Here is a 24,750-nt window from a genome sequence, read left to right as displayed (position 1 = left end):
AAAAGTCTGTCTGTCTTATGCTCTAGAGGGGGATTCTGATTCATTACAAAAAGAAGACAAACTTTAATCCCATGGAAGTGTATTCAATGACTTTGAACATGTCATCATACGAGGTATCGGATGTTATTTTTCGGTCTCTATCAATCTATGAGAGGCTAAATTAAGTCAAGGCTCGTTGGGCTGACCAAATAGAACTTTCCTGTGTTTACTTTGATATTACCAGTATTTAATTCGCTGAGGGAAGATAATATAATTAATAATTAATTAGTATTAGCGTTGTTATTTACAGTGCGAAGACTTTTAGAATAATGTTGGTTTGTCCTAGGTCTTGTATCACCTGTAGTAAAAGGAGTGGTTAGTATGATTGATAAAATTACGTCACGTGAATCCTCTAATACCACCAAATCTTCGAGTCATCGCTGATCTAATACTAGTCTTCTGCCTCGGCCTGCTGTTATCCGGCTCTCCAAATACTATGGAAAGATACCAAGGTTACCAGGCTTTGCTTGTATGCTCTCTGTGCAAGAAAGGCAAAAGACAATGCGATAAACTACTACCCTCCTGCTCTAGGTGCAAAAGGTTCGTTACGTTGTACACTCAGCTAGGTAAATTCACTAATCAATTCTAAATTTTTGTTGTTCAGAACAAATCGAGTGTGTGAGTATCCATCCACCTCTACGTCAACAATTGCGCAGATCCATAAAGATGCAAGGGCGCTCGATAGAGCCTCAACTCAAACTTGTATGAGGTGCAGATTTCACAAACGCAAATGTGATCGACTAGTTCCGAGCTGTTCTCGCTGTGTCAGGTATGCCCCTTCATCCCCTGGAACCAGTTAGCGTAAAGCGGCCTCATTGTTTCGGTTCGAGACGGTTGACGGTATTTCTGTTCAGATTGCACTCAGATTGTGAATACGGATCCGTCCATAATGACCAACCATACATACTGCCAAGCACTCAAGAGGAAAATACATATCTAGAGCGTACAGGCTCCGTTTCAGGGCCCAAGGCTCCATTCGATGCACCCATAAAATATCGCCCCTACATGCAAAATTTGCTAGAGTTTTGTAAGTCTCTGCTCTAGTAGCCACCAAATATCATACTGCTTGACGAAAAGCTTGACTCCCCATATTCCCTTCACGTCAACCAAGAAGCTCAAGATAGCTTAAAGGACTAACATTAATAATCGAGATTAGTCTTAACATCGGTAGCCTCGCCTTCCAACATTGCTGTTACCAACAGCTTGGCCGCACATCTCCACTCGAAATGGGTTCAAATTGCGATGTTAGACCCTTGTCTATTTCACGCCACAATGTTTAGCGCATCAGCAGCAATTGATCATCTGAACAAGCGTGAAAATAATACAATTACGATATATCACCAAACATGGGCTATTCGTCTGCTCAATGAACGTCTTAATATGGACCCCCCAGCTTTAGATTATGGTACATTGGGATCTGTAGTACCCTTGATACTTTACAATGTGAGGAATCCTTCTCAAAATACAAAGCTTATCCGCTATTTCACGCCGTTACTGATAAAGATGTAGATGGTATCGTTGGACAGAGCTTCGGCGATAGCCCATCAGAAGGGCTTGATAAAAATGCTGCTCTTGACACCGAAGCCACTGAGGGATGGAATAGGACCGCTACTTGGTATTATAAAACTGTATGAAAAAAAGTCTTCGATATCATCTGCCAGTCTAACTTTATTACAGAACCATGCTCTCTCTCGCCTGCGTATTCGACATGCCCCCCGTCTGGGATTGTCTACTGTCGGATTCAGTTCGTCCAAGTTCCATCCTCCGCAATCTCATCACTAGTCCTATCTTTCATGGTAGTGGATCTACCTTAGCAAAGGAAACCATGGATGCGATTCTAGATGTGTACGAGGCAGTCTCCCAGTTTAATTACATTAATCAAGCCGATGCCATCTCCACCAGCGAGGTAGTTGAACGAGTCCTTTCTTTGGCGAAGAAAAATAACATGTTGGATCGCAATATAACTGAGCTGACACCTGTTAATACTATTGATAGAGTTGACGTCTGCTGTCAGCTCTGTTCATTGATTTTTTGGAAGTTGCTTCAAAATCCAATACGTCTTGAATCTGGCATCCCCGTGGCCAATGTGGAAGATACCAAATTACTCATGCAAACTTTGACGAAAATAGAGTCTCAGTACTGGATCAAGAAGGCTCCAGAAGCATTAACATGGATCGTGTTCACAGGGGCCGCCGCATCCGCCGATGAGAAGGATCGAGGAAAATTTATTCAGATTGGAGGACTTTTCCTGGCAGCAATTGATTCGGACAGCCTGGTGTTGATAAGACAAGGTTGGAGGTACTTCAGTGTATTGAAGAGGCTGGCTGGTCTTTCATTCCAAGGTTGAATTCTGATTTACCAAGTGGGCGGGTTTATTTTAAGCATTCATCCAATGACGCCCTTTCCTTCACACCGAAAAATGGGAATCGAGGATGAGGATTTCAATAGCCAAGGCTATTTATCTTCCTCTCGGACCAATTCCAGAGATCTTGTGCCATGCTTGGATCTCTTGCAGCTTTGCTAGCCACTGAAACTTTACCAACCGGCAAAATATACGCTCCGTTATCGCGGTTTATATTAAAAGATGTAGATATCGCGGCATAAACAATGGCCTTTGCTCCTTTACGCGGACCTGGAGCACCCAGCTCCACAAGGGGTTTGATAAAGCGATACATCGGTGTTGATGACAGTGGACCCTGCGACAAGCCCCTGTAGACAATCAGCTTCTTCAAGTTGAAGGCCAGTTTGATTTGGCAAACAAAACATACGTTCTGACGGTTCCTGGATGCAGAGAAAGAGACATGATCTTGGCATATCTTTTTGCCAATTCTTTGGAATGCAACACATTGGCAAGCTTCGAGTGGCCATACCGAGCCCAAACTGAGAAGCCGTTTCTCAAGTTCATGTCAGAAAAGTTGATACCATGTTTTGGTGCGAGCTTTTCATGTCCATCACTGGATAAGTTCACAATTCGGACTGTACCTTCAGGCACAGACTCGATCGTTTCCAGAAGGATCGGAAGTAGTAGCTTTGTGAGTAGAAAATGCCCAAGATAATTCACCTAGATAAGATATTCAGTCATTGACCTTTCTGTTTCAGTTGGAGATGAATGTCCTTACAGCAAACTGCATTTCAAATCCGTCTTTAGTTTCTTCGTAGGGTACACACATCACCTAACCTCAACTTAGTACTCTCGCAGAGATATCTTGAAATTGCATAGAAGAGGAAACGCCACCTACGCCGGCATTATTCACCAGTATATGAAGGACCGATTCGTGTCTGTAAGCCAAGATTAGTGCATCTCACATGATTACCAGAGGTCTTACATATGTGACATACTGGGAGAACTTATCGGCTGCCTGTCGGATACTGCCCAAGTCCGCAAGATCAAGAGGAAGAAAATGGACATCGGCAGCGGGGAACTCCTCCAGGATGGTATTTTTAGCTTCCTCGGCTTTTGAAGCCAACCGACTAGCGATATATACACGGGCGCCGTGCTTAGCCAACTCAATGCTTGTACCAAATCCTCTGTCCAACGTTAAAAGTTTTTTCTTCTCGACTTTCCTGTAATTAATTGATAGATAATCAGGTCCTTGTCACTTACAGACCCGTGTGTCCACCAGTCACTATAGCGACCTTCCCGGATAGGTCGGGGGTCGATGCCTCCGTATTACCTCCCATGGTTCTTGATTCTCGATGAGTAAGATAGGCTTGGAAGCTGATCTTGAAGTGTGAACTCGACTGCACATCATGGACTTTTGGATGAAAAAGCTCCCCTTTTATATTCTTCGGCCTGCCAAAAATAATCTAGTTTTCCAGGTGCGGGTGCGGCCGTCTACTGCAGGTGCTTCTCGCCTGAGACAGAAATTGTTCACGAGCCGATTGGAACAAGAAATGGGGCCTGCGGGCGGACGGCCGCACCCGCACTTAGCCGGAGCGGCTAGATCGTATCATAGATCCACCTCCCCCCCCCCCCTTTGATCTGGTTTAGCGTCCGCATAGCGAAAAGCTTGCATTGGGTTTATTTCTAGTATCAATATTAGAACACTGATTAACCGAGTAGAGCTAGAGCTTTTTTAGTAGGGTATTTTTACCGTCTTCTGCCTAAGGTCTAGATTGGCTTATCAAAAGAAAATATCATTCAGTAATTTCCAAGGTTACTAGCTTGCATAAGTTAGATGTCTAGAGGCATACTGTCAACATTTAATGGTATACTTTGATCACATCCCCCAAGATCCCAATAGCTGAACAGTGTTTACATTTATGTACCATTACTGAACTAGTTTAGCATAACCCATAACCAATTAATATATCGGAATCGAAAGTAACGCTGAACAGAAGATTTTTGTAGTAACTAGTGTATTGGCAACTTCTCAGTCGATTGTATATTCGTTCTTTGGTGATTCCTGGGGCGTTGCGTCGGTAATTAACTTGGTTTCCCTTCCTTTGTATCTGTCGGTTGTTATTACCAAAGCAGGTAGCTACCTAGGTATCGATTCACGTAGAATAATAGACATATGCATATGAGGCAAAGTGAGGTCATATCTCTAACTGTCAGTTTAGAAAAAGATATAGTACCATGCCAGAGATCATGTGAGCCCGAGCATGTCAGCTGATCTTAGTTCCAACAATATTGTTTACTCGGCTCCATGTCTCTTACTCAATCATTTCCTACCTATGTGTCCTCACAGAGAACTTCGAGGCTGTCCATGCTGGAGATAGCTATGCCACGGAAGGGGTTGCCTATTATTTTGAAGTATCGCAAGATAATAATCCAGGGTAGGAGGACTATAGGTCGAATTTTGACAATATTCTTCACCTACCCCATTGTTATCTATGATCTACGGTCTTTACAAATGCATCAAGAACGCTTTCCCACATCTTTACGATGTCGGTGCTAATTTTCCAAAACACCAAGATGATCTGTTTGCCATGCCATAATTAGTTCCCATGGTTTGAGATGCGGTCATAGTGCCGTATTCACGAGCGTATTCCTCCCCTTGATCAAGTGTAGCCAGTTAAATGGATCTAATGTCCGCCATCTAGGACTTTCTGGGTATCGTTATGAACAATTTAAAAGCCGACCTGCCTATACGCTGAAAGTCTTCAATACCTAAGTATAGATGATTACTCTTACAAATTACTCGATAATCCTGTCAGATATCAATTTCTTGGAGGACCTGGGCATAACAAAGTCTTCAAGACACCAAAACAATAACTATAAACATAATCTGTGCCCAGTTTATGCCTAGGTGAAGATACATGGTAGGTATCCTACTATACGCTGAGCAAAGCACGATACTTGAGCAAGACTTCCAGCTTTTGAAGGATACACGCTATAACATCGGAAAAAGCCAGCCGTAAGTGGAGGTTCTTCGAAGGATTCTCATGCGTATCTTCCATGATACCGCTTGGTTACTGGGCCGGAAGCACCGATAAGACCCCCTTCACTGTTTTAGTTTTACAGTCTTTTCTCGACAAGCTTCAAGAAATTACAAGAGAGGAGGCTCATATGAAGTGCAAACACCAAAAATTGCAAAATATGGTGAACGATCTGGTTTAGATTTGGAAAATGTCAGATCAAGGCTATTTTGTACCGAGTTCATGACGTAGAACTTCTCGTTCTTAAAACCTGTTGTATCCATTTGAATCATTTTTACTCGTTCTTTTACGGTCAGAAAAGCTCCTCTGGTGTTGAAATGAGAGGTGGAAAAGTATGTGTCAGTCCCCAAGGCCATGTTTCCATATTTCTGTATTTCTGTGATAGTCATGCCCGCAGACCAGAGGATTTTGTTCTGAGTCTCAACTTTCTTATTTACTGTTTTTTCAACTGAACATAGTAGTCAATTTGATCCACAATCTAATTTCTCGTTCTTATTTTGAATAAGAAAATTCGTGGGTACGTAGTTCTTCTTGTCATTAAGATATTTAGCGTCCACGCCTGGTCCCGATTTGGTATAATCAGGTGTGCGTATACCATCGTTGATACCACCTGAGACTCTGAGCTTTATCTAGGTCTGAGCTCACTAGTCGAGTCTGGCCCTCCCACGGAGTTGCCAGAAGATCGTATACTACTCAGTTGCCCAGTGGATTCCGGGCCATGTGCTGGGCTTGGCCCGTGGCCTCTTGGCAGATATTTCTGCAGCCTCGTTGCCTTCCACGTCCTGTCTTGGCACCTTTATAACCTGAATGTCGTGTTGAAAGGGGCTTATGATTTCGTGGTTGCCTAGGCCTGCCACGCCTCAGTGGGTGGTCTGATATCACTACCTAGGCATTCCTACATGATCATGGGCCTACAGTTCGTATTCACTAGGCAAACGAGTGCTTTTATGAGTGCTACATGATATGGCTTAATCCAGCAATCCTTTGAGATCGACAGATCGTGGGTCCTTGAGTTCCCGAGGCCGTCAATCAGTGGGCCCTAGGAAGATGACACTGTCGATAATCTGCGCTTTTTTTGACGTTTAGTGGCCGAGCAAAGTAGTGATGTTGAAACTGAGCACTCAACCATTTAAGATTGTCGCTAATACACTCAGTAGTTGCTCATTCTTTAAGACCTGCTAAGATTGAGAGTAACCCTGGAGGTAAGTTGTGCAGATATTCAAATGGAAGTAGCACAAATGTAAATAAGACATTCTATACCGTCGGGTCGGTCATTAATAAGCAGCCGACGGAAGAATGAAGAGGAAGATATCACGAGATGCGAAGAATGACAGATCCGGATGTAGTCAGCATAGGGCAGACTACTAACCCAATTAGGAAAGAAACCAATGAAAGGTTAGATGCTTATCAAGTCTTGGCAGCCCCAGACCGCGGCTGAAGTTCGGCTCATCTCTTATTCCTTGTGCTGTTTCTCTTCCATGTGTGAAATCAGCCCATTGTGTGGGCCCCGGAGAAAGGGGCAGCTACTCCGTACCATGCGAGGGTTTAATTAATTTATAGAACTATCTCCAATAGCACAGATATTACCCAGATTTTACATCTCCAGATTGACACGGTCCAGAATAGTCTATGGATCTATAACCATGTTAACTATAAATTATACCATGGTAGTTATTCCCCGGAGCCACATCCGGAGATGGTCTGGTCAGATGAACGTGGAATACGTCAAGAAGTTCGGAGCTGGCACATGAACTGTGTCAAAGCCAAGAGGTCCTGAGTAAGGTAATATACTGGGCCCCTCGCTTCTACTTGTTGAGTTGGGATTTTACCAATTTTATATCTTGACTAATTGGGAAGAGTGATTTGTTACTATGAGCTTATCAGTGGTCCGTGTGAAGGTGTTCGAGTTCAAGATCGTATAATAGCTATCTATTCCGTACTCCGTAATCAGATCTTGACCCAGTGATAGGTTGTATAAGAAACGTTATGATATTGTAACGAATCGGAATCAATATCAAGAATTTTACACAGTACGTTGTAAGCGAATAAGTGATAAGCGGGAAAATTGATAATTTGATGTTTAGATAAGAAGTGGACTCTGATTGGATAGGATACAGCTTCATATCTACAGCCAGTGGCGAAGGTCCATTTTGACCTTTTTGGACCCTAACACTGATTAGTTCGCTTCTTGAAGCAGACACTATACTCTATATAGTTACTCACCCCGTATACGAAAATTCGTGTTTTATTAAGGTGGTACCAGATGGTCGTCTTTTGATATTGTGTAACGACGGAGTAATTGTGTAGATCCATCCCTTGACAGCTCTTGTACAAGTAATCACCAAATCCGTAATTCCCCGGAATTTAAATAACCATGGAACCGTCGAGACAAAATCTAGCATGTTTGAGCCGGGGATATACTCAATTGGTCTGGGAAATGTCTTGGCTGGCGATATCGGTGAGATAGCAGTAGCAATCAGAATGACTGATGTAGTCGTAGATAGTGGGAACCAAAGACTAAGATCGATTTCGGGATTTCTAGGCGGATCAAAGTGGATCCCCCGTTTGTACATTTATTAGGCCTTCCTGCACAGTGCGAATGACAGATCACTTTTCCATCCTCCCTTCTCCCTTTTCTTCCTCACACATCTCCAAAGGGTTCTTTCTTCTAATCCATCACTGACCCTCATACTTTCCTTCCAAGATAACCTTTCGGTTCATCTTCCCTTCTCGGTATTGTAGAAAGTCCGATCTTTGCAGCTCGAATCCTGTCATACAGTGATCTAGCTTCCACGATGTCGGCTTACCCCACTACATACAATGGCACCGGAGCTGATGGCGGTGACTCTTTGACTGAGGATCTCAACATCTGGTACAATGTAGGATCTTCAATTCGCTGAAGCAATGGCAGCAGGGAACAAGACGAGACTGACAGTTGATACAGGCCGGTGATATCGCTTGGGTTATCACCTCTTCCGCTCTTGTATTACTTATGATTCCTGGTGTCGGGTATGGACTACTCTCCATGGAAACTTCAATGCGCTTCAGCTAACATGCATAACTATACAGTTTCTTCTACTCCGGCCTGGCTCGTCGCAAGTCGGCCTTGTCCCTCATCTGGTTATCTATCATGTCCTGTGGTGTTGTTACCTTCCAGTGGTTCTTTTGGGGATATTCCCTCGCCTTCTCTCACTCCGGTGGCAAGTACATTGGTGATCTAGCAAACTTTGGTATGAAGGGTGTTCTAGCACAACCATCTGTCGGAAGCAGCAAGGTACCAGATATTCTCTTCTCAATCTTCCAGGGCATGTTCGCCGCTATTACCGTTGCTCTCGCCACTGGTGCCATCGCCGAGCGTGGTCGCATGCTTCCTTGCATCGTGTTCATGTTTGTTTGGTCCACCATTATCTACGACCCTATCGCCTGCTGGACCTGGAACTCTTCTGGTTGGGTCTTCAAGATGGGAGGTCTCGACTTTGCCGGTGGTACTCCTGTGCACATTTCTTCCGGATGCGCTGCTCTCGCTTACTCCCTGATGTTGGGCAAGCGTCGCGGCCACGGCACCCACGAGCTTAACTACCGTCCCCACAACGTCACCCACGTCGTCATCGGCACCGTCTTCCTGTGGGTTGGCTGGTTCGGATTCAATGCCGGTTCCGCTCTCTCAGCTAACGTGCGGGCTGCCATGGCCGCTGTCGTGACCAACCTTGCTGCTTGCGTTGGTGGTGTCACCTGGTGTTTGCTTGATTACCGCCTGGAGCGCAAATGGTCCACTGTCGGTTTCTGCTCCGGTGTCATTGCCGGTCTGGTCGCCATCACTCCCGGCTCTGGATTTGTCACTCCCTGGGCTGCCTTTATCTTCGGTGTTGTCGGTGCCATTGCTTGCAACTACGCAACTAAGCTCAAGTTCCTGCTTCACGTCGATGACTCACTTGATATCTTCGCCGTTCACGGTGTTGGTGGTCTCGTTGGCAACATCCTTACTGGTCTCTTCGCTGCGTAGGTCGAGCACACCCAAAAAAGACAAAGAATTTTACTAACAGACTTATAGTGACTACATTGCTCATTTGGATGGTGTCACTGTAATCCCCGGTGGCTGGATTAACCACAACTACATCCAGCTCGGCTACCAGCTTGCCGATTCCGTCTCCGGTGGTGCATACTCGTTCTTCGGCACTTGCATCATTCTTTTCGTCCTCAACCTTATCCCTGGACTGAGCCTGCGTGCCTCTGAAGAGGATGAGATCATGGGTATCGACGATGCCGAGATCGGCGAGTTCGCCTACGACTACGTTGAGATCCGTCGCGACATTGTCCACGGTGTCGAAGGCATTGACACCAACTCTCACCGCTCCCTTACCCCTAACGGAGAGGGTCCAGCTATCGAGCTCAAGGCTTAAATGCCTGTCAAAGACTTGAGTCTTGACAATATAATACATTAATTTCTTTATTTTCGGACCAGATCTCATGTAAAAGGAGTTTCCTTTGGTTGTTTCCACGCCTCGTTTTCGATCTATGGAACTCCAGAATAACATCCTTTCTTCTTTCACGTTTATGCTATCCTGATACCCTTCTTTACAATCAAGTCTATCAATGTTGAAAATTAAATATCTCACATTCAAAATTAATATGACGACCAGACCCCTTACCCCGGTAGCTGGATACCTAAAGTTACTACATTCTTACTGGGTTCTTGTCGTCAACAATGGCTCCGTAATATCAGATCCCCGCCCTCGAATCCAAACATCAACAATCTTCGAAGCCCCAGAGTCAATATCCGAATCAACAACAAAATACCAACCGTAAAAAGCCCCAGTAATACAAGCATGATTAGGAAAGATCTTCACCAACCCCCCAATCTGCAACGGAATACTAATACGCCGTTGAGCCTCATCCTCCCACGAAACAATCGCATGTTCCTGACTAATGCGCTCAACCATCAACCTCCCACCCTCACCTTCACCATCCAACCCCCAAGAAGAAAGAACTCCCCAACCAGAATAACTCCCACAAGGCTCACGACCCAACGCCAAAGTCCCCGCAGCAACAAGCGCCTCAGGCTTCTCCCGCTCCCCGTCGTTATAAACACTACACACCTCCGCCACAACCGAAAGTGCAATCTCCTCCTCCAACCCCCCAGCACCTAACCGCGCATGTGTCGAGATCTGCTGCATGTCCAACACGGCATAGTTACCAGCATGCAGTTCAATCTTAATCTTGACACCGGCGGTATCAGCCGGTCGCAGTAACGCCCTCAACTCTGCAGCCTCGGACGAAAGTGTCGCTTTCCCCTCACCAGGAACAAGATTATGAGATGAAACAGCCTGAGGCGTGGCCCCAACACTAATCACCAATTCTCTTTGTGGTAAAAGCCCCACCCACCTATCCAATGCATCCTTGCACCCGCGTATCTCAGCGGTAAGGTGGCTCATTGCCTCTTCGGCTGTGGTGGCACTATAGCTCAGACTACTATGCGAGTAAAGTCCGATTAACCGCGCAACCCCGTTTTTTTCTGCCTGGGCTAGTTTGTCCAAAAGTCCGTTCTTGTTTAGGCTTAGCGGCGGTAGTCCTGCACGGTGATACCCCGTATCGACCTTGACGAAGACACAAGCTGGGAAGCCAGCTGCTTGGTAGAAGGGTTCTAGGTAGCGCACTTGATCGGGATGGTCGATCATAAGCGAGATACTATCCTCGCCTAGCTTGCTAGCTAGGAATGCGAGACGGGTTATCTGCGACGGGATGAGCGGGATCCCGTGCAGGATGTTCACATGATGCTTTCCACTTTCCTGTAGGGTTTTCAGGAAGGGAAGAATGGTTTCTATTTCTAGAATTGTAGACGCGATGAAGTTTGCTTCGACGACATCATCGTCATGTTGCAGTGCAGTGAGCTCAAGTGTCTGGAGTAAGCTGGTAAGTAGTCTGATTCGTGTGTCTACTAGGTCTGGGAGGAGCTGGGGAAGAGGACGGACTTACTTTGTGTGTTTTTACATGAGCGCGGAAGCCGACATTTAGGGCTTTCACTGTGCGCTTCATGCGCGCGCAGTGTCGGCGGATGATTGCTCGGTCGAGGACCGCGGCGGGTTTTGGTACGCTGGCGATGTCTTTGCCTACGTAGTATTCTTGTAGCTCTGCTTTGGATGGGAGAGACATTATGTCTATGATTCTTGAATCTTGATAGGGTTGAGTGTGCCACGTGATGCAGATGAGGTTAAGGGAGTAGTAGGTATTGAGTAGGTGCGGAGCACTGGAGAGAATATCTCCCCTCTATGAATGTGGGGCAATAGTGCTCCGTACTTAAAAATACACAACTGGTATTCCGAAGAGTGACGAACAATACAAGTATTTTCTACTGTGAGGAGTCCTGAAAGCGCTTGAAAATTTTGAATATCTGCGAAAAAAAAAAATAATAACAGAAAAGAAAGAAGCAAAACCGAGTGCGAGTATCAACCATCATTTCTTGTCAACAAAAAAAAGTAATTTGCCATCTTTTCTGCAAGGGCTATACTAATCTTCTCTGTAGATCTTCCCCTTTTTTCAGTTGTCTTGAGACCATGGATGGCCGTTATACTTCTTTTGAGATATCGCCTGTCTTTATCGGTTACCTCGACAACTGGAACGATGTACACGAACTTGAGAGCTTAGTTCAAAGTGGTTTCTACTTCTCTTGAGGTTTTTGAGGAAACAATTTGGTAGAAATATTCAAATAATTCATAGGAAGTAATTTAGAATGTTCATCACAGCGAAGTGAAGAATTTAAACATCATATCAACATTCAAAGAAACGTAGTCAATTACCGTTTGAGAAAGATCAAAGTGCATAAATATGGTGACCGAACTAAACTCAAAGCACATGGCTGGTATTCGAGGTCCAAGCAAACTAGAGAAAATTGCCAGAACACAGAATGAAATGGCACACAGGGCTCCAGAAGAGAAAGTGAATGAGGCAGAACCAGTGTAGATGTGGTTGAAGGAGCTGGTTGTGGGAGATGAAGGCGAGGAAGTAGAGCTAGAACCAACGTATGGAATAGACGAAGGGCCTACGCTGTAGGAGCGAGGCTAAGAAGGTGTAGTGTAGAAAATATTGCGTGCTTGTTACGCCAACTATACCAGCTCCTGATGGTTCCTGGGAACTGATTTGAGCAGCGGGGCTAGATGCCTTAGTAATGACGAGGATTGAGAGTTAAGTTAAACTTGGAGATTTTGATACGATAGCTCTTTCACTATCTCTACTCAGGATCCACTCGCTTCGCTATATAGCCGGTAGGCTTTGATACATCCAAGAGTATTTGTGCGACTTTCCAATCGCTCTCTTACGGTCTCATTCAATCACACTCTTTCAAAATACATAACACGCGGAGCATATACCCCCTCGGAAATTAGCTTCCCATCATAGACGAACGATCACTAGCGTTAGAGGGGAGTTTCTGTTTTGCGTACTTTGCCTCGTAGGCGACGGAGCTGAGCGAGGTAGTTCTATGGGTAAATATTATTTTATCCAGAATTAAGATGAATGGCTACGAAGATAGGGTATTGATATGCGACTGAAGTCTTCGAACCAAGAGATATCGCCTTCAACTTAAAGGGTCATAAGAAAACCACCCAACTAGATGAATTCCAGCAATACTAAGAGATTAAACGACATTTTCTGACAGGCGAAAAATTGTAGGCATGGGCATTAAAAATACTCGACGGGGGAATAAGAAAAAACAAAAAAAAAAAAAAAAAAAAAAACAGACCTAAAAGGTGACCCTAACTCCGTTCTTTATGATGCTTATTTTATTGTGATGAAGTGGCATGAAACAAAACAGTACCCAACCGCGGAATTAAACCTGCGAGTGGCTTTGACTTGAGCGGGATCGTTGGGAGAGAGAGCGACGGCCACGGCTGGACGGGGTTCGATCAACTGCCGGGGGCGCGTGCTCAAAGAAGGGGATCAAGTCTGGGTTTTGGCTGGGTGGGGTCCGGGCATTGGGCGAGTAGTCGCTGATGACGTGGTCGTCGGCTGCTGTGTCTGGGTGGACTTCGATTCCTTGTTGTTGGTCTAGGCCGCCGTGCGGAGCGTTGCTCTGGAAGGAAAACACCTCTGGTTCGGCAGGGCGCTCTATGGGAGACCAGCCGGCGATACTGCCGGCGATGACACCCGCCATCGCAGCTGCGGGACCAAAGGCCGAGTTTGAACGGGACCGGGCAGTGTTGCGTCTGGAGCGAGACTCGGGGTCTGGAGTCGAAGGTGCGAAGACAGGACTTTCACCGTTCTCGGCATTTGGAGTGGGTGAAACAGAGGAATCACGAGAGCGAGAGCCACTGCGAGACCGGGGCAGTAATTCTTGTGGGTGTTGCAGCTTGTGCCGGATGTGCTTCAGTCGTCCTCCGCGGACTCTCTTGATGAAGGCCAGCTGGTCGTAGATCTCTTCCAGGGCCGGGTTCCACTCGTAGCGGTGCTCGTCAGAGACCACAAGTTCGGGTCCAGCTTCTTTATGGTGCCAGAAGTGGGGGATAATTTTGCTGATGAATTCGTCGGGGATAAGTCGAATCACCACCGCGATGGGGATAGAAATGGCTCCAAGAACTAGACTAACTGCCCACTGGCCACCTTCATTCAAACGCTTCACGGAAAACGCTCTGCCACCAACGAAGATGATGAGAATTTGACCGCCGACGATGATTAATTGAATTCCAATGAACCATTTGTTGCGCCAGATTCCTTCCAAAATGTTGAGCTTGTTGTCGATCCGACGAGAGTTGTACTGGTTGAAGATCTGCATGAAGACGAATGTGTTGAAAACAACAGTCTGCATATGATCAGCGTCCCAGGAGAAAATGGAGTCACCCGCAAAGTTCAGGACCAATGTCACTACGAGCTGGTAGATTGCCTGACCGATGATCATCTTCCACATGCAGAAGGTGATGAGCGGATCGGATTTAGATTCAGGACGACGATCTAGAACATAAGGCGACGGGGGATCAGTGGCAAGTGCAAGAGCGGCAAAGGTATCCATGATGAGGTTGACCCATAGCAGCTGGACTGCGCTGAGGACTGAACTTTCGGAACTACTTGCCACGGCCGAGACGAATGTAAGAACGACAGCAGTGATATTCACAGTAATTTGAAACTGGACACAATGTTAGTCTGGGGATTGAGGATATTTAAGAGTAGATCTACCTGGAGAAACTTTTTCACTGCGTCACTGACGGTCCGACCCCATGCCATGGCCTTGACAATAGAGGCAAAGTTGTCGTCCATGAGGATAATGTCCGAAGCTTCCTTTGCTACCTCAGTACCAGTCACACCCATCGCAAAACCGACATCGGCATTCTTAAGAGCCTGAGCGTCGTTGGTACCATCACCAGTCACAGCAACAGTCTCGCCCAGCTTCTTGAGCTGGTTCACGAGGATCTTCTTGTCCTCTGGACTTGAGCGCGCAATGACCTGGAGTCGGGGGATGATCTGATTCATCTGCTTAGAGCTGAGCTTGCGGAACTTGGGGCCTTCGATAGCAATGCCGCCAGGTGTGTAGATACCACACTCCTGGGCGATGGCCTTGGCAGTCATGATGTTATCACCGGTAACCATACGAACGAAGACACCTGCGCGCTGACACGTGTGGACAGCTTCAGCAACACCCTGTCGAACAGGATCTTGAATACCAAATAGACCAAGGACAGACATATCTTTGAATATAGGCTCGAAGGTGGCCTCGGATTGATCAGTTTCCTGAGTCGGTGCTCCACGAGGTGGCCATTGTTCGAAATCACGGTACACGAGGGCAATGCACCGCAATGAACGGGTTGCGTAAGTTGTGATAGTATTATCCAGGGTGGTTCGGTCCTCGGCAGTCATCGGGATCTCAGTAAGATCACCGGTAGGATCGCGCACAATGCGGGTCGACTTTGCCATGAGAATCTCTGCAGCACCCTTGACTAGCATTCGGTACTTGCCGGTCTCCAGCTGGACCACAACTGCCATGCACTTGCGGCCTGAATCGAATGGGTACATCTGTGCGATCTTTGCACTGGCGCGCTGTTCACTTGGAGGTCCCATTCCAAGATAGTCTCGCGCGAAGGACAGAAGGGCAGTCTCGGTCTTAGATCCAATGAAAGTGTTCACACCATCTGATTCTCCCTCAAAGGCAGTTGAGTTCAGCACGATTGACTTAAGTAGCAGCTCCTTGACAGATGGAGATAGCGTGGCCACAAACTCTGAGGCAGATACATCTGCAGACTGGGGGTCTGAAGCCTTTCCAAACCGTGAGGTAGTTCCAAGAGTTGCAGCGACTGCCGTCATTTTATTCTCCGTAAGGGTTCCGGTCTTGTCGGAGCAGATAGTGGTCGCGTTGCCCATTGTTTCACAAGCTTTCAGGAATCGGACCAGGTTGTTGTCTTTGATCATCCTCGTGGTGGCAAAGGCGAGCGCAAGCGTGACTGCTAGTGGCAAGCCCTCAGGAACCGCAACGACAACGATGGTCACAGCGACGATGAAAATCTGCAAGAAGGCCTGTCCTTTCGCGTCACCGCCGCCATCCATGTGCTTGAGCCGAACGAGGAATTTGATAAATAGAACAACGAACAACAGGAGACCAGAGGCAAGACCAAGCTTGGCGATGTACTCGGCGAGTTTGTTGAGCTTGGTCTGCAACGGGGTTGTTTCACCCTCCTCTTGAAGAGACATCATAGTCCGACCATGCGTCGAATGAACACCAGTGGCAGTAACCAAGAAAGTTCCGACGCCCTCGGACACCTTCGCGCCAGAGACGATAAAAGGGTCCATCTTCTTGAGATCCTCGTGCTGCTCAATATTCCGGAAGACTTCTTCACCGGGGGTTTTGCGGAGCACATCAGATTCACCAGTTGCGGAGGATTCGTCGCACTTGACATCGTGGCCGGCAATCAAGATACCATCAACCGGGACCATGTCACCGGGCTCCAAGTGCATCACCTCGCCCACCAGTATGTCATGAATTGAGATCTCAATGGTTTTACCAGATCGGATTACCTTGACAAGTCTGTTCTCCTTCTTCTTGTTGAGCTTGGCGAACTGCCGTTCCTTTTGCCAATCGTTTACAGCACCGACAGTGACAACGATGATGATGGCAATCAGAATTGCAAGACCTTCGACCCATTCCACACCAGGTTCGTCCGGGTTGGCTGGATGCAAAGATTGCGGGATACCAACAGCGAGTGAAACGACAGCGGCAATAGTCAGCAGGATCAAGACCTTGTCGTTGTATGCTATCCATGCCAATTCCCAAATTGTCTTGAGCTTTCGCTCCGGTAGGAGGTTAGTTCCAAACACGCGCTTGCGGTCTGAGAATGGCCCGCTGGAATCTGCCACTGCAGGGCTATCCGGCGCAGGTGGAGTTATCAATTGAGATGCTGATTTGCGCACTGATGATGAAGTAGGCACCTGCTCCATGTCCGCCGCCCCATCCAAGCTTGTTTCATCTAAGCTCAGGCCACTGTGGACATTCGTACGTAGCCCCTTTTCAAGACCCTTGATTCCGCCCAGGATACGAAAGGCAGCGAAGTTTTTTGGGTTGAGGAGCTTATTGAGCTGGCCAGGTGAAAAGGCAAACTTGTTGTTTTGGACCACAAATTCATCCTCTCGGCCAGGATCCGGGGTAAGTGCATCCTCGTCGTAGAGATCGTGGTTTTTATTAGAATTAGGAGTCAGCTCGGACTGGGAGCTGTGTGATGCGGCGGTAGGCGCATAAGTCTCTCCACCGTAGGTACTAGAAGTCTGACTGGTATCTTCGGACTCCAATGAGTTACCACGTGACCGGGTTCCTGGAACGGACAGAAAGTTCGAGTGCGAGTCGAGATGTTTATTCTTTGGCGACGAGACATTGTGAGGTGATGTCGGGTGACTTTCGCGATCACGCGCTTCGGACGAAGCATTGGATCGAATTGAGGAGGAGTAGCGGCCATCATTGGGGGACACGCTACCATTGTACAGAGCATGTGAGTCTATGGAAGTGATATGATCGGGCGAGCGGTGCAGTAATGGCTGCGGGCTAGAGTGGGCAGCGAGTGGGCTGTCATCTGGCGAGTTCACAGCGGACGTGTCGATAGTTATGGTAGGAGCTCTGGCTCGGCGAAGGGGACCAGTGGCAGAGTGGGACTGCTCGTCACCTCCATGAGAATCGGACATGACTGTAGATTCCAAGCTAGACTGATTACCGCTTGAAACGGTATAGTCAAGAACTGGAGGTTTGCATTGGGAACAGTGAAGATGGAAGGGATCTGGTACTCAGTAAGGTGTCAGATCATGAAAAAGTGGAGAAGTGGCAGCTCCAGTTCTGTTTTTTTTTTTTCGCTTCCAGATTACAAACAAATGGAATAGGAATAGAAAGACAAAATCAAAATCAAATCAAAATCAAATCAAAAGCAAAGAAAGGTCCACAAAGGGGTGAAGTCGAAGGGAAGTGTAGATGCGCACTAATATCTGAATACAACTAAGATCCACTCTGGTCGAGACTTTCCAATAACTGGTTCTTCTTTGACCCACTTGCTTGCACAGCCCCGGAGTGGAGAAGCAACGGGAAAGCAATTTAGCAATTTAGCAATTTAGCGATTTAGTCCATGTCAAATATTTAAGAGAATCACATTTGCACTGCCTCAATCCAGGCCATTTTGGGAATCATTCCAATATAAACGAATTGAATGAGCGCATTTTGAGTTTATCGGGTGACGTCTCCTAGTGGTAGTATAATGCATCTACACTTCTAGATCTTCCACGTCCAGAGGTTCCCAGCCTATAGATATCCTTTAGTCTATTAGACCTTTTCAACCTTACCTTCTCTCTGATTGGAATGTTGTCATTATTCCAAGGTTTCGCGTTTCAACATTCCGAGCCTAACATCAATATATATATCCACCAGATCTACCATCACCAAGCGAACATCCATGGACAGCATCCATCCTGGGTATCAAGCCCTGGAGGTAGATGGATATTCATAAGTAGGTAATAAATACCTACGTATAATGAGTCTAGGCATTAGTTGGGCACCTACGGACCTCGGGAGTATGTGACTGTGGACAAACCTAGCACCATGGCCCAAACGAGCCTTTCCCTCGGGATCTATATTGTACTAGCTGGAGCACCTAATGTTGGTGTCCCCATTGGACACAGGCATTAACAATGATATCCACTAAAGTATTTCACCACTGAACGGGTCACACTACTGAACGGGTCACCCCACCAATTTTACGCGTCAGTCTGGTGTTTCCATTTTCAACTACCCACCATGCCCCCCCTAAATGCTCTATATGTCCAAGACAAACAGGATCAGGAGAATAGGGTCTTATTAGCTTACCAAGCTTACAAGAATGGCGATATATCATCAATGCGTAAAGCTGCAGCTATGTTTAATATACCATTTTCAACCCTCCAACGCCGCCATTCTGGTGTCCAATTTCGTCTTGAAACACACCCACCGCAGTCTAAACTGACTGAATCTGAAGAGGATTCATTACTTCAATGGGTCGTCTCTCTAGATGATCGCGGCTGTGCTCCTAGAACTAAAGATGTTGGTAGAATGGCTAATATCCTACTCGCCGACCGCGGAACCAACCCTCCTCTTACGATCGGTAAAAACTGGGTTACTAGGTTTGCGACGCGTTTACCTGAACTTAAGACGACCTATTCAACACCGCGCGATTTTACACGTGCGCGTCAAGAGGACTATAATGTGATCAATAATTGGTTCAAACTGGTTGAAAACACGATCGCAAAATATGGTATCACCACCGACGATATCTATAATTTTGACGAGACTGGGTTTGCGATGGGACGATGTGCGACCGCGAGAGTGGTTACTAGAGCTGGTTATTATGGTAAACGCGCAAAAAAACAGCCTGGTAACCGGGAATGGGTTACTGTGATAGAGTGTTTAGGCGCGTCTGGTTACGCACCTCCACCCTGTATTATCTTTAAGGGTAAGGTGATGATGCAGAGCTGGTTTGCTCCTGATCTAGGTTTACCACCTAATTGGCGTCTTGAGATTAGTCCTAATGGCTGGACATCAAATCAAATAGGGCTCCGTTGGCTTGAAAAGCTCTTTATACCTGCTACTGCTCGTACTAAAGGACGGTATCGCCTTCTGATCTTAGATGGCCATGGTAGCCATTTAACACCTGATTTCGACAAAATCTGCCAGGAGCATGATATTATACCATTATGTATGCCTGCGCATGCGTCTCATCTTCTTCAACCTCTTGATGTTGGGTGTTTTGCGGTGTTAAAACGCTCTTATTCTCGGCTGGTTGAGTCTAGAGTAGAGCTTGGTTTTTCCCACATTAGTAAAGGAGATTTCCTAGAGATATATCCTACTGCGCGTATTGAAGCATTTGCATCTGCTTCTAATGCGTTTGCTGCAACTGGAATCGTGCCACTTGACCCTACTAGGGTGTTAAAAAAGCTTACTATGCGCGTCGATACACCACCACCACCACCCTCTATAGGAAGCGATTCAAGTCGAAATTGGACACCTAAGACGCCTAGGACGCAGAAAGATTTACGACGTCAACACCAAGCTATATTACGCACTGTATCTCGAACGCCACCAACACCATCTAAGAGAGCATTAGACCAGATAGTAAAGGGTGCAAATTACCTATATCAAGAGAATGCTCTCTTACGCCTGGAAAACAGAGATTTACGCGCCGCCCATGAGAAAAAGAAAAAACAAAAAGAACGTCCGAATCGTCAATTAACAGTAGTAGGGGGTCTTACAATTCAGGAGGGATTAGACCTGGTTGACGCGTCGAATGGTGGCCCTAAACTTAATGATGCCAATTTACAAGAGGGCCAGGCGCCTGTAAGGGCGCCTGTAACCCAACGCCGGTGTGGGATATGTAAGACACCTGGACATAGGAGGGAAACCTGTCCTAGTAGGCCCATTCAGTAGTTTTTTTTTACTATATTACATAGTAAATAATGGAGTTATTGGGATTCATAAAAATAAGTGGGTCAAACTGACCCGTTCAGTAGTGTGACCCGTTCAGTGGTGAAATACTTTAACCATCGAATAAACTCTGCTAGAACCTTGGAACCACAGACGTTTTCCGTGCATAACTTCTTGAATTCTTCGACGGAGCCGACTATAGGTCGTTCAGAGCGGTGTCGGCAGAGTACAGAATTGATAGGTGATATGGTATGATATAATCCAGGGTATCCAAGTAGGAACGTGACCTAGGTATGTCTAGGTGCTATCATTCCTTTGACTTGGACATAGCTCATTTACCCCCTAGGTACTCCTTACCTCAGGGTATCCATATCTGTTTACTCCGTAGGTATTTAGCAGTAAGTCTGGTGGAGTAAAGGAAGCCGCCCCAGGGCCAAATGCAAATCCTCTTCAAGTGTTTTGGATCCGACGTGCACGGGAGATTAATAACGATAAAAAAAAGGATGTTTTGGTTGATTTGTCATCTGTTCAGTCCGAAATGACTAATTTACTGTGTACGTAGAAGGCCTCGGTAAGAATCATGCTAGTGTAGATCATAGATTGAAATTAAGGTCAAAAGCAGGGAAACCATTAACTTTATCTAGCTCAAAAACGGTGTTTGTTTTGATCTCACCGCTACTCCATAGAACCACAACCTTAACTCCAAGGTTTTATAATTCCCAAAAAGGGGTCCACAGCTGTTTGTGGCTCTAGTAGGATAAATGGCCCACCTGCATGAAAGAATGCATGGTTGGCCGAGTGGTTAAAGGCGTGACACTTAAGCGTCCTAGTGATGTCATCTTGTAAGAGTTCGCGAGTTCGAATCTCGCACCATGCAATTTTTTATTTCAATTTTTTTTTTTTATACTTACATGCAGATCTAGATCTTTAGTAACCTGAAATGGTCTTAAATTTTAGATATTTTATCATCGGCAATACAAGGCTTGAAGACATAATTACTAGCAACATATGCTTTATTTGTTCAATTGACTTGATTGTCTAGGCTGTATTCTTATTTTATTTGACTGTGGTAATGACTACTTCTCACCTCCATCACTCATGCTCAACGAGCTTACCATCGTCATTCTCCGCCGTACTGACTCGCCAAAGTGCCAATGTCTGCCCATCCTCGCTAACACGGTCTTGCTTTGGGTCTGTGAGAACCATAGCCTTACTGGACAAGGCTAGCACATCCATAAGCTCAGCCATACGCTGTGAATCCACAAATGCTTTGGTCACTTGCGGCGTGCTTGCGGCCCAGATCGCTACTGTCATACACAGAGAGAGCAGGTTAGGCTGCTCAAAAGTGTGACTGGAATAGTACAAGACATTGTGGTAATCAAGGAGGATATCGGGCACGTACGTCCGACGAATGTGTTCGTAGTCCCTCTCTTCTTCCTCTATAATGAGACTAATTAGCATGTGTGATATCAAAATGTTAGGATTTGGAATTACCGTTCTCGGAGGGCAGCAGCCATTCATCCACCATTACTGCAATACAGGCCTCGATCGCTTCTAGGTATTGCTGCAATTCTAGAAGGTGATCCTGCACAGCTACCGAGTCGCGACGGCGTTGGGTTCTAGGGTTGGGTCAGATATTGATTCAAAATGGTGAAAATTGGAGCACTGACTTTGAGACCAGGTCGTAAACCCCGGCAAAACTGTTCAGGGCATTGAAGCAGAGGGCTAGAGTTTCGAGATTGAACATGGACAAAGCCAGGTCGAAGGCACTGCCGTGGTCAGTGATGAAGACTGTATTGCTGCCAGAATGGCTGCGCCTGTGGCTGCTTCTCTTTGACTTGTTCGGGCTAGATGGAAGCTCATCAAATGGTGTAGAGGGTGCGGAGTTGAAGAGGTCAACCCCAAAGGACTCATGTGAAAGATCTGACAGGAGCATCCGGTGGCTCAGCTCCACAGCAGCAGCAAGGTTACCAGAGACAAAGAACTTGCGATACAACCACCCTCCAAGCTGGCAGATTTTAGGCCATTGGCCGCCCGCACACCGTAGCCATTCTAGGCTGCGGATCAACTTGTCATCCTCGTCCGAAATTCCTTCTCCGATCAACCCCTTCTTTGGAGGCAACAGAACTCGAGACCCGTCCGGTCGTCCCACCACCCTGGAGTATCCGCTCAACACTCTCGAGTGCTCGATTGATGAAACAGTGGTGCTGAGCCATGACCATTGAGTATCGAGGACGGCACTGATGTCGATGCTGTGCTTTTGCATGAGTCGAATCTGCTGCTTTCTCTCTTGCGGGTCGGTAATATCTATAAGAATCTTCGAAAAGACACGATGGCCCATGTCTGTAGGTAGAAGCGATGCGTAGAGAGGAATGAGGTCAAAGAGTTTACTCTTTTTGAGATTGGCAATATACCCGGCAACAATAACTGAAGCGGTCTCAAAAAAGTCGGTGTCTGTCCGCGCGTAGCCAATAGATTGCACGATAAGATAGGCATGAGTTGCCATCTTCATGATCTCATTGTCATTCGCAGCCGCCAAGTATGAATCGTTGACTAGTGTCAACTCCATCTCTGGGATTATTGACTGCCCAGAACTGTCCATGTTGACCTGGGAAACCGCCTGCGCGAGTTGACAAAAGTAAGAATCGTAGCTCTTGCTCAAGATCGTAGCCTGAAGTTGACGGAAGGGAGTGCGCGCTTCGACACCGACCCGCTCATCGCCGCGCATGTACTCAAAGAACTTTTGAAGTTCTGCGTGTCCAGCTGGTTCCGGCTTGAATGCAACTGCAGTATTGGGGGATTGCTCGAGCTTCCGGTGGAACTGCTTACAGAAGTCCTCATAGCGCGCGAGAACCACCCGATTGAGGTACACGTAGAGGTAGTCATCAGAACTAGTACATACCTTCAGCGCAGCATCTGTGTCACCGCAAAGTAGGGCATATACGGCTTGCTCATAGTCGTCGGTGCTGGGGTTTTGCGAGAGAGCGTAGCAAGCCGAGCGCCAAGAATCATGAGCCCGGCTGCTCATCATACGGGTGAGCCCGTCATCAACTGGTGTCCGCGTATTGCTGGTGTGTGGATCCACGCTGGAACCGCACATGCTCACGGCTCTCCAGTTCTCAAGACTACTCTCGGCCCATTCGCGGATCTTTGTCCAGCGCTCGCCCTGTCTGAGCATCTTCCAGCAGGTCATCCAAGTGGCGCGTTCGTGGGATCCATCTTGCGGCTGCAGAGTGTGCTTTTGCCGGACAGGGGCATCAGGATCCAGCTGTGTAATCAATGGCTTTTCATCACCATCGCGCAAGAGAGTACGAGTGGCGGCGTCGTCAGTCGGCTCCAACGGGTGTGGCCAAACACGAAGTCGCTTGTGCGCCTTGATAGTCTCCTTTGTGAAAAGCCATCCGTGTGCCCACAGGCCCTGACCTCTGTCCGCCTTGGCCTCCATGTCTGCAATCAACGCATCAAGTTCCGCGTTGCTGTCGCTGGTTTTGTAGGTTTCCTCCAACCATCTCAGTGAAAGCACACACTCGAGGGCGTACTGGTCGGCACCTAGGAATTGTTCCCAAATCTCCCGATCCGAAGAGTATCGATGAAGGATCTGGAAAGCAGTCTGTCGTCCTTCCTTGAAGCTGGCGAGATTTGTTGAGCCGTCAATGCTGATAAGATTCGAAAGTAGGCGCCATGTGTCGGCCTCTAGCTGGAAACGCTTCAGCTCCTCCTTGTATTTCGCATCATCATCTTGCGCTAGACTCGTCCGGAAACCCGACTTAGCACGCTTGATAGTATTCTGTTTGGTGATATCCTTGATAGCGTTATTCGCCAAATCCCTGTAGCTCTCCACTAGCTTGTATGCTGCCTGTATATTCTGGAACTCGTCGGTGCTATTCTTGCGCTTAAACTGATCGAGCTTGTCTGCGAAAGCCTCAATTTGGCGAGTGACGCGGTCGGCAGTACGGCGAAGGGGCAAGAAGGCTTCCTGTGCACCGGCAGCTGTGAAAAGCTGGGGAGAATCTTGGAAAATGTAAGCGCATGGCTCTGAGTAAGAAACAAATGAGAGACAAACCTGGTTTTCTACCAATCATGCTCCTTTCCATCACTGACTTCAGACTAGATTCCATGGGGAAGACAGATCCAGTTTCCGAAAGCTCGTTACCATTGACGTTGTCTGTATCCTCGTCCATCCTCTCATCCTCCTCCTCATTCACTTCCCCGTTCACTTGCTCATTCACCTCCTCTATATTGTTAAGAGGTTCGTTCTGATTCATTGACTCATCATCGTCATCGAGATTGATGATTTCCGGAGCCGGTGGCTGCTCAACCTAAAAGAGCTGTGAGCAATGGGAAAAAGGATCTGTGAAAGAAATTAAGCCCACCTGAAAACGAGAGCTAGCAGTCCTAGCAGACCTCGTAAGTGGGGCCATGACTGG

The 24,750-nt window shown here is 46.8% G+C and overlaps 7 protein-coding genes across 7 annotated transcripts; 3 read left to right on the top strand and 4 right to left on the bottom strand.

Annotated features, from left to right (window-relative positions):
* Positions 1-1,311: 1,311 nt before the first annotated feature.
* On the top strand, positions 1,312-1,821 carry N7495_002673 (uncharacterized protein; the record flags this gene model as incomplete). The annotated part of the gene is made up of 3 exons (XM_057205342.1): positions 1,312-1,444; positions 1,510-1,667; positions 1,717-1,821. The coding sequence occupies 3 exons, from the start codon at positions 1,312-1,314 to the stop codon at positions 1,819-1,821; spliced, it is 396 nt and encodes a 131-aa protein (XP_057065949.1).
* A 43-nt stretch (positions 1,822-1,864) lies between these two features.
* Positions 1,865-2,386, top strand: N7495_002672 (uncharacterized protein; the record flags this gene model as incomplete). Its single annotated transcript, XM_057205341.1, has 1 exon — positions 1,865-2,386. The coding sequence occupies one exon, from the start codon at positions 1,865-1,867 to the stop codon at positions 2,384-2,386; it is 522 nt and encodes a 173-aa protein (XP_057065948.1).
* Positions 2,387-2,480: 94 nt separating this feature from the next.
* N7495_002671 (Glucose/ribitol dehydrogenase) lies at positions 2,481-3,720 on the bottom strand (the record flags this gene model as incomplete). Its single annotated transcript, XM_057205340.1, has 6 exons — positions 2,481-2,748; positions 2,808-3,100; positions 3,159-3,212; positions 3,279-3,318; positions 3,379-3,567; positions 3,644-3,720. 6 exons carry the CDS (start codon positions 3,718-3,720, stop codon positions 2,481-2,483), a joined length of 921 nt encoding a protein of 306 aa, XP_057065947.1.
* Positions 3,721-8,216: 4,496 nt separating this feature from the next.
* On the top strand, positions 8,217-9,821 carry N7495_002670 (ammonium permease MEP2; the record flags this gene model as incomplete). The annotated part of the gene is made up of 4 exons (XM_057205339.1): positions 8,217-8,300; positions 8,366-8,430; positions 8,491-9,420; positions 9,473-9,821. 4 exons carry the CDS (start codon positions 8,217-8,219, stop codon positions 9,819-9,821), a joined length of 1,428 nt encoding a protein of 475 aa, XP_057065946.1.
* Positions 9,822-10,103: 282 nt separating this feature from the next.
* On the bottom strand, positions 10,104-11,571 carry N7495_002669 (uncharacterized protein; the record flags this gene model as incomplete). Its single annotated transcript, XM_057205338.1, has 2 exons — positions 10,104-11,318; positions 11,395-11,571. 2 exons carry the CDS (start codon positions 11,569-11,571, stop codon positions 10,104-10,106), a joined length of 1,392 nt encoding a protein of 463 aa, XP_057065945.1.
* A 1,672-nt stretch (positions 11,572-13,243) lies between these two features.
* On the bottom strand, positions 13,244-17,568 carry pmcA (putative P-type calcium ATPase; the record flags this gene model as incomplete). Its single annotated transcript, XM_057205337.1, has 2 exons — positions 13,244-14,533; positions 14,584-17,568. 2 exons carry the CDS (start codon positions 17,566-17,568, stop codon positions 13,244-13,246), a joined length of 4,275 nt encoding a protein of 1,424 aa, XP_057065944.1.
* Positions 17,569-21,415: 3,847 nt separating this feature from the next.
* On the bottom strand, positions 21,416-24,744 carry N7495_002667 (nucleoporin Nup84/Nup107 family protein; the record flags this gene model as incomplete). Its single annotated transcript, XM_057205336.1, has 5 exons — positions 21,416-21,762; positions 21,818-21,942; positions 21,994-24,334; positions 24,387-24,642; positions 24,697-24,744. 5 exons carry the CDS (start codon positions 24,742-24,744, stop codon positions 21,416-21,418), a joined length of 3,117 nt encoding a protein of 1,038 aa, XP_057065943.1.
* Between the last annotated feature and the right edge of the window lie 6 nt (positions 24,745-24,750).

Source organism: Penicillium taxi (genome assembly GCF_028828555.1).
Source record: "Penicillium taxi strain IBT 34144 chromosome Unknown utg000002l_segment0_segment0, whole genome shotgun sequence".
In the NCBI taxonomy this organism is placed as follows: Eukaryota; Fungi; Ascomycota; class Eurotiomycetes; order Eurotiales; family Aspergillaceae; genus Penicillium; species Penicillium taxi.
The sequence above is the reverse complement of the archived record's forward strand: the minus strand, read 5'-3'. Positions and strand labels throughout refer to the sequence as shown.